The following is a 19,168-nucleotide window of genomic DNA, read 5'->3' as shown; positions in this document are numbered from 1 at the left end:
TAAAAAAGCGAACAAATGCCTTGCGAACACCTCCCTCCCCCAAATAAAGTGGAAGATCTGTCTGGTGAGTAAAACGTTCTTCCAAAGAATGTAATTTTAAAAGTGCGTAAGTTCCAGGAAACGTATTTTTTATTTTATACAATAGAAAATAGAAATTACTGAATGTTCTTGTTGGGGACAGACCCAACTTCTGTCAACTCAATAGGAGCCACTTTGAGCACATAAATCTCTCAGGTGTAATGGGTGATACTTTACAAGAGTTATACCAAAGAAAAATCTCAGTGTATGAAGGGCCAAGAGGAAGTCGGCCTGTAAAGTTGGACTGGATCAGTTTTGCCCAGCTTTACTTTTAACATTCTTAGGCCTCCTTGGCTGGCCAAAGACTCATCTTATCACTGACAGGGATGAAACTGATTTATGATGAGTCATTAGGGACTTGTTAATGTCTCTCACTGATATTTGTATTTTCAAAGAGGAGTGGCAAGCATGACCAAACCTCAGCTAAAAGGAAGAATTCTGAAATGGAAGACTTTCACAAACCATTCCATTTGGAAGAAGATAAAGCAGCAGGGTTTAGTGGCTTCCTAAATTCTTTAAGTCACATCAAACAGACAGCCAGCTCCCCTGCTTAAGCACAAGGAAGGGATTATAAGGAAATATTCTACCATTTGATATGAAATCCATTCCATCATGAAATGTGCTGAACATGGGTCATTACAATTGATAAGGTCTATTTCTAGGAAATTGACACAGTAACATGTAACACAATTTCTAAAACATGTGCTTCTTCCTAAGGAAAATAAACTCCCACTTATCCAGAATAAGTAGATAGTGAAAAATCAAAGTTTCCATTATTTCCTGGTACTGTAGTATAGCCTGCACAACACTTGTTTCCTGGTTTTGTTATTAGACACCAAATATGTAAGATGTCACCACTGGACAAAGCTGGGTGAATGACTCTTTATTACTTTGCAACTGCCGGTGAATCTATAGCTACTTCAAAAGCTAAAAAAAAAATAAATCCTGCAGAACCTTACAAATCCTTATCAAGATACCTATTTACTCATGTTATGGTACTTTGATTCACTGAAGTCATGTGATTTGTACGATACCATATTTAACGCTGAGCTAACCTCTTGAGAGTCCCTTGGACTGCAAGGAGATCCAACCAGTCCATTCTGAAGGAGATCAACCCTGGGATTTCTTTGGAGGGAATGATGCTGAAGCTGAAACTCCAGTACTTTGGCCACCTCATGCGAAGAGCTGACTCATTGGTAAAGACTCTGATGCTAGGAGGGATTGGGGGCAGTAGGAGAAGGGGATGACCGAGGATGGGATGGCTGGATGGCATCATGGACTCGATGGACATGAGTCTGAGTGAACTCCGGGAGATGATGATGGACAGGGAGGCCTGGTGTGCTGCCATTCATGGGGTCGCGAAGAGTCAGACACGACTGAGCGACTGAACTGAACTGAACTGAACCTGTGTAACCTCAGATATGCAGATGACACCACCCTTATGGCAGAAAGTGAAGAGGAACTAAAAAGCCTCCTGATGAAAGTGAAAGTGGAGGGTGAAAAAGTTGGCTTACAGCTCAACATTCAGAAAACGAAGATCATGGCATCTGGTCCCAACACTTCATGGGAAATAGATGGGGAAACAGTGGAAACAGTGTCAGACTTTATTTTTGGGGGCTCCAGAATCACTGAAGATGGTGATTTGTAGCCATGAAATTAAAAGACGCTTACTCCTTGGAAGGAAAGTTATGACCAACCTAGATAGCATATTCAAAAGCAGAGACATTACTTTGCCAACTAAGGTCCGTCTAGTCAAGGCTATGGTTTTTCCTGTGGTCATGTATGGATGTGAGAGTTGGACTGTGAAGAAGGCTGAGCACCGAAGAACTGATGCTTTTGAACTGTTGGAGAAGACTCTTGAGAGTCCCTTGAACTGCAAGGAGATCCAACCAGTCCATTCTGAAGGAGATCAGCCCTGGGATTTCTCTGAAAGGAATGATGCTAAAGCTGAAACTCCAGTACTTTGGTCACCTCACACGAAGAGTTGACTCATTGGAAAAGACTCTGATGCTGGGAGGGATTGGGGGCAGGAGGAGAAGAGGACGACAGAGGATGAGATGGCTGGATGGTATCACTGACTTGATGGATGCGAGTCTGAGTGAACTCCGGGAGTTGGTGATGGACAGGGAGGCCTGGCGTGCTGCAATTCATGGGGTCGCAAAGAGTCAGACACGACTGAGTGACTGAACTGAACTGAACTGAACCTGTGTAAAGGGAGGCCTGGGTTTGACCCCTGGGTTGGGAAGATCCCCTGGAAGAGGGCATGGCAATACGCTCCAGTGTCTTGCATGGAGAATATCCACGGACAGAGGAGCCTGGTGGGCTACAGTCCATGGGGTTGTAAAGATTCAGACATGACTGAGCGACTAAGCGCAGCACAGCACAACCTGTGTAAAAGCTAATCTTAACCCCTTTCCCAACCATTCTTCATAAATGTAAGCTAGTTGATTCTACTTTTCCCAAAAGAGTAATAAATAGGCTTTCCTACTCAAAACCTTTCTTAGTCTTTCAGAACATATAACATTTTGAATTGAAAAGGGAGAGCTACTTACGATCATCACAGGTGGTAGTGTCAGACAAGGAGCTGCTTTCTGATGGGATGATGTCTTCTGTGAACAAAATAAACTGGCTTTAGTACAATGGTGCCTTTGGACACCCCTAATAGTTCAATAAAACAATTCTCAGTGGAGTGCATCTTATTTTTACTTAGATAAATGCAACTAGTTACACTGCATTAGGAATAATTACCTGTTGTGAGAATGGACTCATTGAACACTTAAGACACAAACATCTTCCCTACTATACAAATATTACACTGGATTATTTCTTACAATGGAACAGACTTGAGAATCTACTGCACCATTAGATTAACTTATTTTTTGAGCTCTCTCCTGAAGAGAAAGGCTTTTTCTTGATAAGAGTGAGGACATTTGTGGTACAGAAGCTTCTCAATCAGACTAGGGTTTCCTAACAGTAGGTGGCACTACTGACATTTTAGACTGGATGATTCTTTGTTGGGGGGTGCTGTCCTTTTCACTGTAGGATCTCTAGCCTCTACTACTGGATATCAGTACCATCCCCACCCTCAGTTTTGACAATCAAACACGTCTGCAGACATTTCCCCAGAATGCAAAATTGCTGCTCGTTGAGAACCACTGAAATAAACAGACCTGGAATCAAAGCTTGCTTTTGTCACTTATTGGCTGGGAGACCCTGGGCAAATTACTTCATCTCTCTACGCATCATTTGGCTCAACTCTGAAATAGGGATGACAATAGTACCTCGTGTTTAGCGCTTTGGTGAGCGTTCGATGACATAATAGATGCAAAGCCCTTGGCCTTGCTCCTGGTACAAGACAAATGCTCAATAAATATTAACTATACTTATTACTTTGGTTACCTACATACAGCATTCTAGTGAAAGAAGTCCAGTGGTTGGAAATGTCCATAAAAATGTGATTATTACTGGTGCTTGTCAAATGTTACAAAATGGGTTTAGCAAAAACCGCCATCTCACTTTGCTGTACAGCAGAAACTGACACAACATTATAAAGCAACTATACTCAAATAAATTTTTTTTTAAAAAGTGACATCTTTGATGTGTTGATGTGCTTTGACAAATCTTCCCATATTCAGTTGTCAAGGACAGGCAAGGTTACAGACAAATGTGACACCTCAACGTAAGCTTCGAAGCCATTATGAAGTGAATCTCCCCATCCAATCTAAAATTAATCTCTATCAGAGCCAAGAGGACTGTCTCTTAATGGGACACATGGTAGAGCTTGAAGGCGAGATGCCAGTACAGTCAGCTGTCAGGCAGGCTTTAAAAATAATCCACCCGATATATACTCAACCATTGGCATCAGTGCTGCCTAAATGTCAGTGACTGTAAAGGATAACATTTGAATTTTACACAGTTGGAGATGAATGGGCAACAACAAATGGCTATCAAAGTTAAGTGACCTGCTCACTACCCATCTCCTATAGGTCCAGAATGTGACCACCAACGAGGCCAACTGGATTTTCCATTGAGTCAAAACCATCCTAAATTCCCCAGCTGTAGTTGACGAACACTTGTGTGTTGATGTCCCTGCATTCATTTACCAAAAAGCTGTATCTCTACTTTTCAAATCATATGCCCTGAAGCTCAGTATACTTTAAAGCTCATTACCATATTTTGTCAAATCTAAGATGTAGAATTAGTTGATATCCCAGTAAAAAAAAAGAAAAAGTACTGATCATAACTGTAATGCCTCATCTAGTGTAAGAATTATCCCAATTTCACAGATGCTTAAATGGGGGGGGAAAAAGTCTTGGAATCAAAAGAAATAATCATATTTCAACCAATGATCAAGGCTAAAAACTATTCTAATAAACATGGAAGGCCAGTTGGACTCAAAATCCACCTAGATGAGATTTTTCAGTTTAATTTTTTTCTGAATATTAGTTTTAGATACATGATGCTGAGAATTTTGAAAATACTAAAGAGAATTAAGAAAATTGACATGAAATTCTACAACTATTAATGTTTTCGAACTCTTGCCCAACTAGTCTCTATGTGTACATATTTATACAATGTCAGGACTATGTTTTGGCTACAATTTTATATTCTGCCTTCTGCATTTCATAATACAATAGGAACATATGTCCATAAATAGCCTCTATAAATAACCGTAATTGTAAGAGTTCTTTTCTATCCACATATATTGGATAGGTCCTTAAAAAATATATATGGTCTGCTGCATTAAAAATCTCTGAGAAACTATCATGTAGGGCCCAGCTGTCTTAATACTCTGTGTTTTCAAATATTTTTCTTGCAATGACATCAGGCCAGTTAGAGGTGAATCTCTCTTACTGGGAACCAATATTGCTGTGTAAAGCTCTTTCATCCTGAAAATTAAAGCAATGCAATATTATAGTATTATAACAGTGAGAAGGTCACAGAAAACCAAGTTAACATACTTGTAAGAATGAAATTCCGAATCATTTTTATCCTAAGAAACTGAAGGATCAATCCATTCTTTTCTCTCTCATCAAATGAACTGGTTAGGAAACGGTACATTCCATTAAGAGGACTGACTTAGGTGACTCAAAAAAACCTCACTAGTTACTAACCTGGTAAGATAACTGTTGCTTTCTGGCTGGGTTTCTTTCCACATCTAATGCGGTACTCATTTATAGCATTTTCAATCTCCTGAAGCTTTTTCACCGCATCCGTGTAATCTTGCTTTCGTTTTTTCTTCACGGTTTTGCAAAGGTCGGGCTCACTGGCAAGTTTCTTCACAGCCTCAACCAGCTTTTGCTGTATTAGGAAATTGCTCTCCAGTTCTTGCAAAGCAGGATCCTGCATTCACACAATGATATTGCTTTATTTTTATGGACACACACGGTCACTGTCATATGTCCTGGATAATAAAATTTCTCTTTCTCATGCATTCTCACATCACATGCTCTTTGTGAATGAAATCTTCCTAAGCTTTACTGCTTAGGTATTCTCAAACACTTTCCTAGAAGATAAGATCTCCCTCCTCCATTTACTTTAACTTAATAGTCCAATTCTCTTTCCTTTTCAAAGAAGGGAATTGGCCTTCCATTCATTCAACTGGTTGGATGAAGATATTTTTCAAGAAGGGATCCTTCACCCAAGATTCATAGCCAGAGAATGTTATATGCACAGCTTCAGAAACAGATAAACTGAGATTCCATTCTTCTTTCTGGGTAATTCCTGGTCGCATGGCCCTGGACATATTACTTAATTTCTAATGCTTCAGTTTTTTTTTTAACTTGTAAAATGGATGTAACATCCACCTTATGAAACTATGGTGAAGATGGAAGGAAACAATGTATATGCATTGCTTAGCTCAGAGCTGGGTATACACTGAGCACTTAATAAACAGCAGTGCTAACTTTATTATTAATGGAAACCACTACTATTTTCTAAAGCCAAGATGGTCAAACTTCTACAAGAAACATGAATAGGGTCATAGTGTCTGATGACACACAAACAGGAAAGTATCCTCTATCAGTTCAGTTCAGTCGCTCAGTCATGTCCGACTCTTTGCGACCCCATGAATCGCAGCATGCCAGGCCTCCCTGTCCATCACCAACTCCCGGAGTTCATTCAGACTCACGTCCATCAAGTCAGTGATGCCATCCAGCCTGGCTAACAAATCTTTTAACTTTATTATACCTAAAGTGCTATATGTGCATTATCTCACTGAATACTCCTTGCATCTCTCAGAGGGAAGAACAATCATTACTCCCATTTTATTGATGAGAAAACCAGAGAATTGAGTCTTCAGAGAGGTCAATGATTTGCCAAAGGCTACTTGGTTTTAAGTGGGAGACTCTAGTGCTGAATTCTTAATTCTTAAAATAATGTTTCTCAATTTAGAGATACTTAGAGTTCATTTAATACTCTGTTTGGAGGAGTAAAGTCATGAGTCAATTTTAACTAAACTGTGCATGAAGGAAAGAATTCAACTTGGTCTCCATGATCACCTTTAACTGATGAGATTAAAATGTACAGCAGTAACTCAAAAACCAAAGGAACAAGTCAGCTACATTCAGCTGACAGCTTTTCTGCCTCACTGTTGACAGAAGTGCTCAGAACGGGTGCCCATACCTCTTCACTTGGCAGCAAGTTGTCATCTAATTTGAACGCGGTACCTATACGCCTTCTGACCTGAGGAGGTTTCTCACCTACGTTCAGAGGATACTCCTTGGGCATTTTGCCTGTGAGCTCCTATAAAACAGGACAGAACCGAGAGGGAGATTACTGACCCTGGCTGGAACTGTCAAACACAATTTGAAACGTTTCCCAAAGCAGATGACACTCACAGCCTCCCGCAAACAGATCTTCTTAAGCTCTTCAACTTTCTTTAGGAGCTTTTCTTGTAACAGTTTTTCCTTCTTCTTGAGTTCAAGGATCTTTTCTCTCTTTTGCTCCTCACTGACTTCTGAGTCTTGAGAACCTGGAGGTCGTGGGGGGTGGGGAGGGAGGGCAGGGAAGGTTTATACAGGCAATTTCCTTCCTTTTCAGAGGACAAAGGATTTTTAAGCCAAACCTGCTATTTAATAATAGTTTCTTTCTTTTCTCCTTGTTTCTGAACATAATAAAAGGAAACTGGAGAACATTTTCTCATGCTTCTGGGCATCTAACAGAACGTGGTAATAATATACGCCTTTTGCATTTTGGTTCAGTCATTTGGGAAGCAATGATAAAATGTTTAATGTTTCAGATACACTTAATGAAAAAATTCATTTTTCTGAGCAGGAAAGAAGGTAAGATGTTCCTGGAGATAGTTGTTTGGAATGTTCTTTTGGAAAGTAAGCAAGGCAAGGGGATATTCTGTGTTTCAGATTCACAAGCTGACAATGGGATTTAGATGAGAATATTTTTAGTGAATTATGTATACTTAGTGATACTCTCATATAAATGTCTGCAGAAAAAAAAAAAATGTCTGCAGAGTAAGGGTTTAGGAGCAAAAATCACTTTGCGGGTGAGATGGAGTTCAAGGGTTGTAATCATGGTTGATTTTATGTTAAATGGAAAATTAGACAACTGTCTGTATCAAAACCTACACACTGGAGAAAGAAAAAGCTTCTGGACTGGATGGGGAGAAAATGTTCTTGCAAGCTCCCCGAGGCACTCACTGTCTCAGCATCTAGTGTTAATTATACAACCTGAACTTTATAACTTAACTTGCTTCATATTCTTTTAAAAATTAATTTCAAAATTTATTCAAAACTGCTGTATACTATAGGTTCTCTCATATGCTTACTTATTCCGGAAATAATGGGTTAAAAGATACATTTAAAAGTGATTTACAACCAAAAAGAAAGTACATTAAGATACAGATAGCTCGCACACTCTCTAATCTAAAAATATTACCTGAGGAAATTAAACTGCCGTTGCTTGCCATAATGAACTGGCTTTTCGCCTCGAGTGTCACCAGTTTGGAGACCCTTGGTGCTCCTGTCTCCGTCAAGTCCATTGCGATGTCGTCTAAACTCCTGGCTGAAGGGATTTTTGCCTAACACAACATGGAAAGGGAGTACATTCAGTTACACCTATTTTGAATTAATAAAATGATTCAGTTAATATGGAATAAAAATGTCAACACAAAGGACAATACAGAATTTTTATATACTATAGTAATATTTTTCAGAAAAAAATTCAGACTTCAGCTTTGTCACTAAAATGTTTTATTAATCACGCATGATTCTTCCTCATGGTATAGTTCAATCATTAACATTAAAAAGTCATGAGTGCACACACACACAATGCCTAAAAGTTGGCAAATCTTACAACTTTCAGAGCAGGCTATATGTTGCCCATCTGTTAAATGTAAGAAAAATTAAAACAACTGATAGTAAAGTTAAAAAAAAAACCCACAAGACTCAAGAAACAAAAACCCATGAGGCTGCATCTTTTCTAAGAAAGTTTATCTTCTGAACGGAAAGTAAATGAGGGATGGGACTTTGTCCTTGTAGAAATACTTTCAGTTACTTACTTTGCTTTGCTTCCGGTCCAAGTAAAACTGATGCTGACTAATTGCCATTACCCAGATGGACTTGATGAGAGAGGAGTTCGCATACCACGTTTGCACAAAGAGGCCACTCTGCCCAAAGGTTCTTCTGGATACTGAAATCCTAAAAGATTAAGCAGAGCATTCATGATTTGTTTCTGGCCCAGCATAACATCAAATGTACCCAGTGGGTAGTTGTAACAAAGCATCTCCTTAATTGTTTTTCCTCTGCCACACCCTTGCCTTCAAGGACCAAGCCTCTGATTTTCTCCTTTTTATGAGAAAGCCAATCACACTTGGGTAATATCTCCTCATAAAAGCAGTATATTAAACAATACAAACACACATCTTCAAAAGCAGATGAGAAAATGGACAGAGTATTAGAAAAAGAATAGACACATATATATGTATAACTGAATCACTTTGCTGTATGCATGAAATTAACACAACATTGTTAAACAATTATGCTCTAATACAAAAGGAAAATCTTAAAAGCAATTAAGAGAAAATGATTATTAATATGTCAACCATATAATATTTTAGAAAAACCTAAGTCTAGTAGGCTTATGTACATAAATATAAACATTCTGAACTCTGCACAGAAGCATGATACTGGAAATAATAGAAGTTAAAAATTATTTCAAAGCAGATGAGAATTAGCCATATTGGAGACTGTACTAAAAACATCAAATCAAAGACCACAGGACGTGCGACCATCACAAAAAGGTGAGAATAAACGTGTTACTTTAAAGATCAAGCAATCACGACCTGTGGGATCAGCACCTTCCTCCAAGGAAAGAGAGCATCTCAGATCTAGCTATTGTCTGGCTTTGGCACTATCAGAGGATGAACATAATAATACTGTCTGATAATATGCATGTCCAAAACTGGCCCAGATTACTGCTTATGTACTGGATGAAAAGAGAGAGGGTCAGAGGAGGACAGAGCAAGAGAAAGAAAGATGGGGGCGGGGGAGGCAGACACTGTGTTGGGGCGGGGTTGAGGGGAGAAGTGCCAATGTTCCTTGTAGGAATCTGCCTTTTATCTCCAGGTCATCTTTTTGCCACAGCTGTTTCCTCCATCTCTCTGACCTCCAAATATCCATAAACTTATATCTGAAAAGCAACAACTGAGGGCTGATAAGGAATTCCTCCGAGGAACTCGGAGAGCCTACAATCTTGACTTTAATTCATGTTGATAATTTAGGAACTTTTTTAAGTGACTAAGAATAGCAAACTTAAAAATGAGCAAAGGATCTGAATAAACGTTTCTCTAAAGAAGGCAGACAAATGGCCAATGAGTCTATGAAAAGATGCTTGGCAAGCAAATCTAAACCAGTATGAGTTATCACTGCACACCATCAGGATAGCTATTTACACACACACACACACACACACAACCAGAAAAATAATAGATATTAGAGGATGTGGAGAAAATGAAACTGCAGTTTTGGTAGGGGTGTAAAAGGGTATAGCTGCTTTGGAAACCAGTCTGGCAGTTCCTCAGAGGGTCAGAGAATTATGATTTGATCAAGCAATTCTACTCCTAGGTATGTACCCAAGGGAAATGAAAACATGTGCACATGAATATTCATAGCAGCATATGTGGCTAGTCACTGGACCTATACAGAAAAAAAGGCTTTTATTCTCACCTCCGTGGATCATGAACTTCAACAGCAAACTTTTTCTCACGGAAATATAAGTTCTCCAGCTGTTTCCATTGGAATAACTAAGAAATGAAGAAAACAAAAAAACCACACAGCTTTAATTAATGTTAATTTTTAGAAAATAAGCTTAATAATAAAAAAATCAAGAATTGAGATTAGGCATGTGCCTTTTTACAAACCAACTATAGCATGAAACCACTTTATCCCTTCTTTTGACAGTAATCTTCACTTTATCACTGTTTCTTGAACAATAAAACCAAGCAACTGTGGGGAACATGCATACTATTTTTCCTTTGACTCAACTAAATAAAAGAGTGAGTAAGGAAATTGTAGATTCCAGTAAGCACATGCCTTCTGATCAAAGATGTTGACTTCATATTTAAATGGAAAGAGATTCAAAGGGATGTTTCAATAAGACCACAGATTAAATTTCAAAAGAATGCAAAGTGAAAGTAAAACAGAACCCCAAGCAAGGGTGATTCTCAATGATGATTTCCCCACCTACAAGAGTTCCCCTAAAAGCCACAGAAACTGAATGCTAGGAATTGGAGGCTCCGTGGGATGGGAGTAAATGCTGACACTGCCCTCTTGGTTTCTGAGCTAGAGCTTCCAGTTTTTGTAAGAGAATTCATCAACATATTCCCACTGTTGATACTCTAATGCTCCACCAGGTGTTATCTGCCAGTTGGGTGGGAGAAATACAACTTACTAGCAATGGACATCTGAAAATTTAACTTGTAAAAAGCAGCTCATTCACAGAACTGAGTGGGCCCTCCTGCATTTTCTGGGTTAATTCCCGACCCTTCACATTAGCCTGAGACCCAGGTTGTCCTTTGAACTTTGACTTCGTAGTTGGAAATTCCTCTTCCCCTCCTAGTCTTATTTGTCAGAGAAATACTAGCACAGCAATTTCACTCCACTATTAGACTTTAGCTGGATTTTTAACTTACGTTCAAAGAATCTTCATAAAACATTCTAATCATTAAGAAAATAACTTCTCTGCAATGCACCACCAGCAAAACCATTTCCTGGGGTACAGGAACCAAGACTTTTCACCAACCTTATCTAAAAGGAACAGCACAAGCCGATGGTTCCTATGCACAAACAGCTGGAAGACAGACCTGTTCAAACTGGAACCCCCACCTCAAACAGTGAAATAAACCATCACCCACTGAGAACACAGAGCTTCGTCATCTGAGCGCCTAGCGTGTAACTACAGCCCTTGCCCAGGTAGAAAGAGGAATTCGTGGGAGCTTAAAGGTACATACCGATTTCCTGAAATGTCTGTAGTTTCCAAGCTTTCATGTCTTTTAATCCCAAGGTTCCAAAAGTGAGACAGCAAGGGGAAGGGAATCTCCGAGGTGCTCTCTCCCTCCCCCGCTCCCTCCTGTCCCAGCCGGGCAGCTCCGGTGAGTTCTGTACGGAGTTTCCTAAGACACTTAGGTGTAACTCAGTTTCACAAACCGAGCCTCCCACGGCTGACACGCTACTGACATCAGCAATTCCTCCAAGTGACACCACCCCGGTTCCATTCCTTCCTCCATCAGGGAGAGGCCAGCCAAGTTCTCTCTAGCAGATTTCCACGGGAGAGAGACGCACGTTCCACACAGGGTATGGGGGAGATTCAGACGGTATTTCCTGGGAAGCAAGCTGCTTTGAATCCAGGCACAAATTTCACTGGAGGCTGGGTGAAGGCGACGTTGCTCCCGTAGCTCCCGGTTTACTCACCCCGGCCGTGAACAGGTTCGACAGGAAGAGCCACAATGCAGCTCAGCTGTGTTTTCCTTTGCGTCCATTCCCACACACATAAAAACTAGGGCTGGACTTGAAACCTGATCTCTGTAAAGCTGCCACCTCCCCCTCTTATCACTTACAAACGTGAAACACAAGGCTCTCCATTGGGCACATCCCAGCGTTGCGAACAGACAGCCCCCTGCACCAAAAGCCCTACTTAAAAGGTGAAAGGTTTCAGCTAATTTTAAAGAATTTGAAAAAATGAGATGGCAACTGGGTTTGCAAATGAAGTTATGGGAATGAGACTGCATTTTTAAGTCTGAATGGCAAAGCCATTTCTCCATCTGAAATCTTAAAAGGTTGTTGTGATGGGCGAGCGGGGTAGGGGGAATTCCCTGGCGGCTCAGTAGTTAGGACCTGGCACTTTCACTGCTGTGAGTTCGATCCCTGGAGTTTTTGCAAAATGTGATTTCATATATGTGCCTGTAATAGTATAAAAGTGAACAGGAATGGCACATACTTCATTCATGACAGCTGTTCAGGACAGTAGAATGTACGAGGGATTCATGGCACCACAAACTTCAACATTACCAGTCATGTTTATTTTATTAATAAAAATAAGACGAAGTCAATATGACAAAATATTCGTCATCAGCAGTTTAGGTGGTTATGCAGATGTTGTCACATTCTTGGTATTCCTGTTTTTTTTTTAATTTCTAAAAATTATAGAAGTTTGTATAAAATGAACAAAGGTCAGTCTATTTCATACAAGAGTGAGATTTCCACTAACCATTGGGAATCATCTAATTTAGACATGTATTACCTGTGTGATTCTTATCACTGTTTGAAGCAGCTAGGAAAACACTTCTAACTGTAGTGGCACTTGATCTAGCTAGCTGCTGGAAATAAGCTAGCTTGTCTTTTCAAATTTCTGAAATCATTCTTCTATCATGCCTTTAAACTGTCTTGGAGTTCTAGATCTCAGAGAGCCAGAATGAGGCTCTGAAAATGGAGTGGAGCTGAGGTGAAGTGGATTCCTTTACTCATTCAACACGCCTAGGAACGCACCTGGCACGAGCAGTCAATTGCCCAATCTTCATTCCTGTCCTTTTGGCCAGTGTTTTCCTTATAGGGTAAATACAAGGTCCCTCTTTGGTCAAAACCACTCAAGCTTTTGGGCCAGTGGAAGGATAAGGGGAAAATGTGAGAAAGATATCCACCAGGCTGACCTGACTTGCTAGGGTCTCTAAGAGAAATGGCCTGAATTCCCTGGTGGCCTCCAGTGTATGCACGCTCAGTCATGTCTGACTCTCTGTGACCCCATGCACTGTAGCCCACCAGGCTCTTCTGTTCATGAGATTTCCCAGCAAGAATACTGGAGTGGGTTGCCATTCTGTTCTCCAGGGGATCTTCCCGACCCAGGGATCAAACCCAAGTCTTCTGCATTGCAGGCAGATTCTTTACTTCTGAGTCATAAAGGAAGCTTCTCTTGGTGGTCTAGTGGTTAGGATTTGGTGCTTTTACTCTGTGGCCTGGGGTTCAATCCCTGATGGGGGAACTAAGATCCCTGCACAGTACAGCAAAAAAAAAAAAAAAAGAGAGAGAGAGAGAAATGGCCTGACATGTTAATAAACCACTCCAGCAATCCTGCCTGGAAAATTCCATGAACAGAGAAGCCTGGTGGGCTACAGCTCATGGGGTTGCAAATAGTTGGAAATGACTGAGTGACTAAACAACTCTAAATAAATCACCTGAAAGATGAAGAAGAGTTGCAAGAAACCATTTAAGGAAAAAGATCAAGGTTCAAAGGAAGGCACAAACAAGCTAAGTATGCTTTACATTCTCCACTGTTTGGAGAATACTGGACCCCACACAGAGAAGCACTATTACAGGGTCTGATGTCTTACAGGATAGAACAAGGCTACTACATATATTGAATCTTTCCTCATAGCTCAGTCGGAAAAGAAATCTGCGTGCAATGCAGGCAGACCTAGGTTCAATTCCTGGGTTGGGATGATCCCCTGGAGAAGGAAATGGCAACCCACTCCAGTATTCCTGCCTGTGAACAGAGGAGCCTGGCAGGCTACAATCCATGGGGTCACAAGAGTTGGACACGACTTGGCGACTAAACTGCCACCACCACTATATATATTTTATGCATGTATATGTATAGAGAAAATTTATAATTTTCATATTAAAATAGAATATTTTTTTTGCCAAAACAAAATTCCCACTCATGGAGATTTGCGGCGGTGGGGGGAGGTGGGAGAAGAGTTTTATTTGCTTTGCCACACAGAGTTAAGAGCATGAAAGTGGACTGTTTCCTAAAGCGATCGTTAAACCAGCCTAATGACAATCATTAACTGGTATTTATTGTTGTTTATGTGGCACTCACTAATAGGGTTGAATTTGAAATTGTGTTCTGTTTAGAATTCATGGTGTTAGTGACAAAAGGAAATCCTTGTATGGTGACAATAAAACTACAAACCAGGTCTTCCAGACTTCTTTTTGGGCTTCCCAGGTGGCGCAGTGGTAAATAATCCGCCTGCCAATAAAGGAGATGCAAGAGATGCGGGTTTGATTCCTGGGTTGGGAAGATCCCCTGAAGAAATGGAAACCTATTCCAGTAATCTTGGCTGGAAAATTCCATAGACAGAGGAGCCTGGTGGGTGACAGTTTTGAAGAGTCTACTCTATGCTCATATAGAATGATTAGTTGTGCTCTTTAGCATCAAAGAGATACCCAACATTCAAGGTAAGAGAAATCCAAGTAAGACAGTAGGTGTTGTAAGAGGGCATCAGAGGGCAGACACACTGAAACCATAATCACAGAAAACTAGTCAATCTAACCACACTAGGACCACAGCCTTGTCTAACTCAATGAAACTAAGCCATGCCATAGGGCCACCCAAGATGGGCGGGTCATGGTAGAGAGGTCTAACAGAATGCGGTCCACTGGAGAAGGGAATGGCAAACCACTTCAGTATTCTTGCCTTGAGAACCCCATGAACAGTATGAAAAGGCAAAATGATAGGATACTGAAAGAGGAACTCTCCAGGTCAGTAGGTACCCAATATGCTACTGGAGATCAGTGGAGAAATAACTGCAGAAAGAATGAAGGGATAGAGCCAAAGCAAAAATAGTACCCAGCTGTGGATGTGACTGGTGATAGAAGCAAGGTCTGATGCTGTAAACAGCAATATTGCATAGGAACCTGGAATGTTAGGTTCATGAATCAAGGCAAATTGGAAGAGGTGAAACAGGAGACGGCCAGAGTGAATGTTGACATTCTAGGAATCAGCAAACTAAAATGGACTGGAATGGGTGAATTTAACTCAGATGACCATTATATCTACTACTGCAGGCAGGAATCCCTTAGAAGAAATGGAGTAGCCATCATGGTCAACAACAGAGTCCGAAATGCAGTACTTGGATGCAATCTCAAAAATGACAGAATGATCTCTGTTCATTTCCAAGGCAAACCAATCAGTATCACGGTAATCCAAGTCTATGCCCCAACCAGTAATGCTGAAGAAGCTGCAGTTGAATGGTTCTATGAAGACCTACAAGACCTTTTAGAACTCACACCCAAAAAAGATATCCTTTTCATTATAGGGGACTGGAATGCAAAAGTAGGAAGTCAAGAAACACCTGGAGTAACAGGCAAATTTGGCCTTGGAATGCAGAATGAAGCAGGGCAAAGACTAATAGAGTTTCCCAAGAAAATGCACTGGTCATAGCAACACCCTCTTCCAACAACACAAGAGAAGACTCTACACATAGACATCACCAGATGGTCAACACCAAAATCAGACTGATTATATTCTTTGCAGCCAAAGATGGAGAAGCTCTATACAGTCAACAAAAACAAGACCAGGAGCTGACTGTGATTCACATCATGAACTCCTTATTGCCCAATTCAGACTTAAATTGAAGAAAGTAGGGAAAACCACTAGACCATTCAATATGACCTAAATCAAATCCCTTATTAATATACAGTAGAAGTGAGAAATAGATTTAAGGCACTAGATCTGATAGATGAGCTATGGACAGAGGTTCATGACATTGTACAGGAGACAAGGATCAAGACCATCCCCATGGGAAAAAAAATGCAAAAAAGCAAAATGGCTGTCTGAGGAGGACTTACAAATAGCTGTGAAAAGAAGAGAAGCAAAAAGCAAAGGAGAAAAGGAAAGATATAAGCATCTGAATGCTGAGTTCCAAAGAATAGCAAGGAGAGATAAGAAAGCCTTCTTCAGCGACCAATGCAAAGAAATAGAGGAAAAGAAACAGAATGGGAAAGACTAGAGATCTCTTCAAGAAAATTAGAGATACCAAGGGAACATTTCATGCAAAGATGGGCTCGATAAAGGACAGAAATGGTATGGACCTAACAGAAGCAGAAGATATTAAGAAGAAGTGGTAAGAATACACAGAAGAACTGTACAAAAAAGATCTTCATGACCTAGATAATCACGATGGTGTGATCACTCACCTAGAGCCAGATATCCTGGAATGTGAAGTCAAGTGGGCCTTAGAAAGCATCACTACAAACAAAGCTAGTGGATGTGATGGAATTCCAGTTGAGCTATTTCAAATCCTAAAAGATGATGCTATGAAAGTGCTGAACTCAATATGCCAGCAAATTTGGAACACTCAGCAGTGGCCACAGGATTGGAAAAGGTAAGTTTTCATTCCAATCCCAAAGAAAGGCAATGCCAAAGAATGCTCAAACTACCACACAATTGCACTCATCTCACACGCTAGTAAAGTAATGCTCAAAATTCTCCAAGCCAGGCTTCAGCAATACGTGAACCAAGAACTTCCTGATGTTCAAGCTGGTTTTAGAAAAGGCAGAGGAAACAGAGATCAAATTGCCAACAACATCCGCTGGGTCATGGAAAAAGCAAGAGAGTTCCAGAAAAAAACATCTATTTCTGCTTTCTTGACTATGCCAAAGTCTTTGACTGTGTGGATCACAATAAACTGTGGAAAATTCTGAAAGAGATGAGAATACCAGACCACCTGACCTGCCTCTTGAGAAACCTATATGTAGATCAGGAAGCAACAGTTAGAACTGGACATGGAACAACAGACTGGTTCCAAATAGGAAAAGGAGTATGTCAAGGCTGTATATTGTCACCCTGCTTATTTAACTTCTATGCAGAGTACATCATGAGAAACGCTGGCCTGGAAGAAACACAAGCTGGAATCAAGATTGCTGGGAGAAATACCAATAACCTCAGATATGCAGATGACACCACCCTTATGGCAGAAAGTGAAGAGGAACTAAAAAGCCTCTTGATGAAAGTGAAAGAGGAGAGTGAAAAAGTTGGCTTAAAGCTCAACACTCAAAAAACGAAGATCATGGCATCTGGTCCCATCACTTCATGGGAAATAGATGGGCAAATAGTGTCAGACTTTATTTTGGGGGGCTCCAAAATCACTGCAGATGGTGACTGCAGCCATGAAATTAAAAGACGCTTACTCCTTGGAAGAAAGGTGATGACCAACCTAGATAGCATATTCAAAAGCAGAGACATTACTTTGCCAACAAAGGTTCGCCTCTTCAAGGCTATGGCTTTTCCAGTGGTCATGTATGGATGTGAGAGCTGGACTGTGAAAAGAGCTGAGCACCAAAGAATGATGCTTTTGAACCGTGGTGTTGGAGAAGACTCTTGAGAGTCCCTTGGACTGCAAGGAGATCCAACCAGTTCATTCTAAAGGAGATCAGCCCTGGGATTTCTTGGAAAGAATGATGCTAAAGCTGAAACTCCAGTACTTTGGCCACCTCATGCGAAGAGCTGACTCATTGGAAAAGACTCTGATGCTGGGAGGGTTTGGGGTCAGGAGGAGAAGGGGACGACAGAAGATGAGATGGTTGGATGGCATCACTGACTCAATGGACGTGAGTCTGAGTGAACTCCGGGACAGGGAGGCCTGGCGTGCTGTGATTCATGGGGTCGCAAAGAGTTTGACATGACTGAGCAACTGAACTGATTAGCATCAAAACAGGGAAGATAGCAGGAGATGAAATAATAGCTAGGATTAACTTTGAGATTACAAAATAAATAGATATATAACTGAAAAAGTCAGAGAGGAGCAATGAGAACAGTGATAGTAGCAAACAGATAATAAAAAAAAAACTACAATAGGAAAAGAATGTTTCCTTAGGTTACAAATCACCTTGTCTTAGGAAAAGAAAGTGTCAAAGATGTAATAACTGACACAGAAAACCAAAGCTGAATCAAATCCCATTGAAAAAGTGAATGTGTATATAATACCATAAGTTAAGTCACTTGCTCAGTCGTGTCCGACTCTTTGCAACCCCATGGACTGTAGCCCAGCAGGCTCCTCCATCCATGGGATTCTCCAGGCAAGAGTACTGGAGTGGGTTGCCATTTCCTCTCCAGGGGATCTTCCTCACCCAGGGATCAAACCCAGGTCTCCCACATTGCACGCAGATGCTTTAATCTCTGAGCCACCAGGGAAGTATAGTCAGAACCTAGTCCCTTTATACTTAGATGTAAAGGAGGTTGACAGTTTTAGAATAATTGTCACACATTATTACACTTTGGGGCTTCCCTGGTGGCTCAGCGGCAGAGAATCTGCCTGCCAATGCAAGAGACTTGGGTTTGATCCCTGGGTTCGGGAGATCCCCTGGAGAAGGAAATGGGAACCCACTCCAGTATTCTTGCCTGGAGAATCCCATGCACAGACGAGCCTGGTGGGCTACAGACCATGGGGCTGCAGAGGCAGAAATAACCAAGCAACTAAACAATTACGCTTTAATGAGATTTGTGGGTTGAATATTTAAGACATTTTGTTGAAACCTATAATCCATAGTTAGTTAGACCCCACTATTATAGACTCAAAGAACTGGAAGAAATCACCTTTCCCCTCCTATCCTACAATCACACTGATTCCTAAATATCTGAGATCACAAACTTAGAAAAAAGGACTATAAGGAAAAGCAGAAGGACTTTTAGGAAACCAGAAGTCACATACTTAAGTAGCTCTTGTCCTTTACATATTCTTCTTCAATTAACAAATACATCTTGTTCACCTGGTACATGCGAAGTCCTGTTCTCATTGGAAAATAATGACCAGGTCCCCTCCCTTGTGATGCTTATCTGAACCAAATGGACCATATCAGCGTGC

At 40.7% G+C, this 19,168-nt stretch overlaps 1 protein-coding gene across 1 annotated transcript in view; it reads right to left on the bottom strand.

Annotated features, from left to right (window-relative positions):
• Positions 1-19,168, bottom strand: part of FRMD4B (FERM domain containing 4B) — a 198,742-nt gene that overhangs the window by 16,831 nt on the left and 162,743 nt on the right. The window contains exons 12-18 of the mRNA XM_068981787.1: positions 10,260-10,336; positions 8,594-8,732; positions 7,972-8,113; positions 6,918-7,051; positions 6,703-6,822; positions 5,193-5,421; positions 2,631-2,687 (exon numbers count right to left, since the gene is read on the bottom strand). Of these exons, the coding sequence (XP_068837888.1) occupies positions 2,631-2,687; positions 5,193-5,421; positions 6,703-6,822; positions 6,918-7,051; positions 7,972-8,113; positions 8,594-8,732; positions 10,260-10,336 (898 nt within the window). The remainder of the gene's footprint in view (positions 1-2,630; positions 2,688-5,192; positions 5,422-6,702; positions 6,823-6,917; positions 7,052-7,971; positions 8,114-8,593; positions 8,733-10,259; positions 10,337-19,168) is intronic.

The sequence above is a fragment of the Capricornis sumatraensis genome, chromosome 10 (assembly GCF_032405125.1).
Source record: "Capricornis sumatraensis isolate serow.1 chromosome 10, serow.2, whole genome shotgun sequence".
Lineage (NCBI taxonomy): Eukaryota > Metazoa > Chordata > Mammalia > Artiodactyla > Bovidae > Capricornis > Capricornis sumatraensis.
The sequence above is the reverse complement of the archived record's forward strand: the minus strand, read 5'-3'. Positions and strand labels throughout refer to the sequence as shown.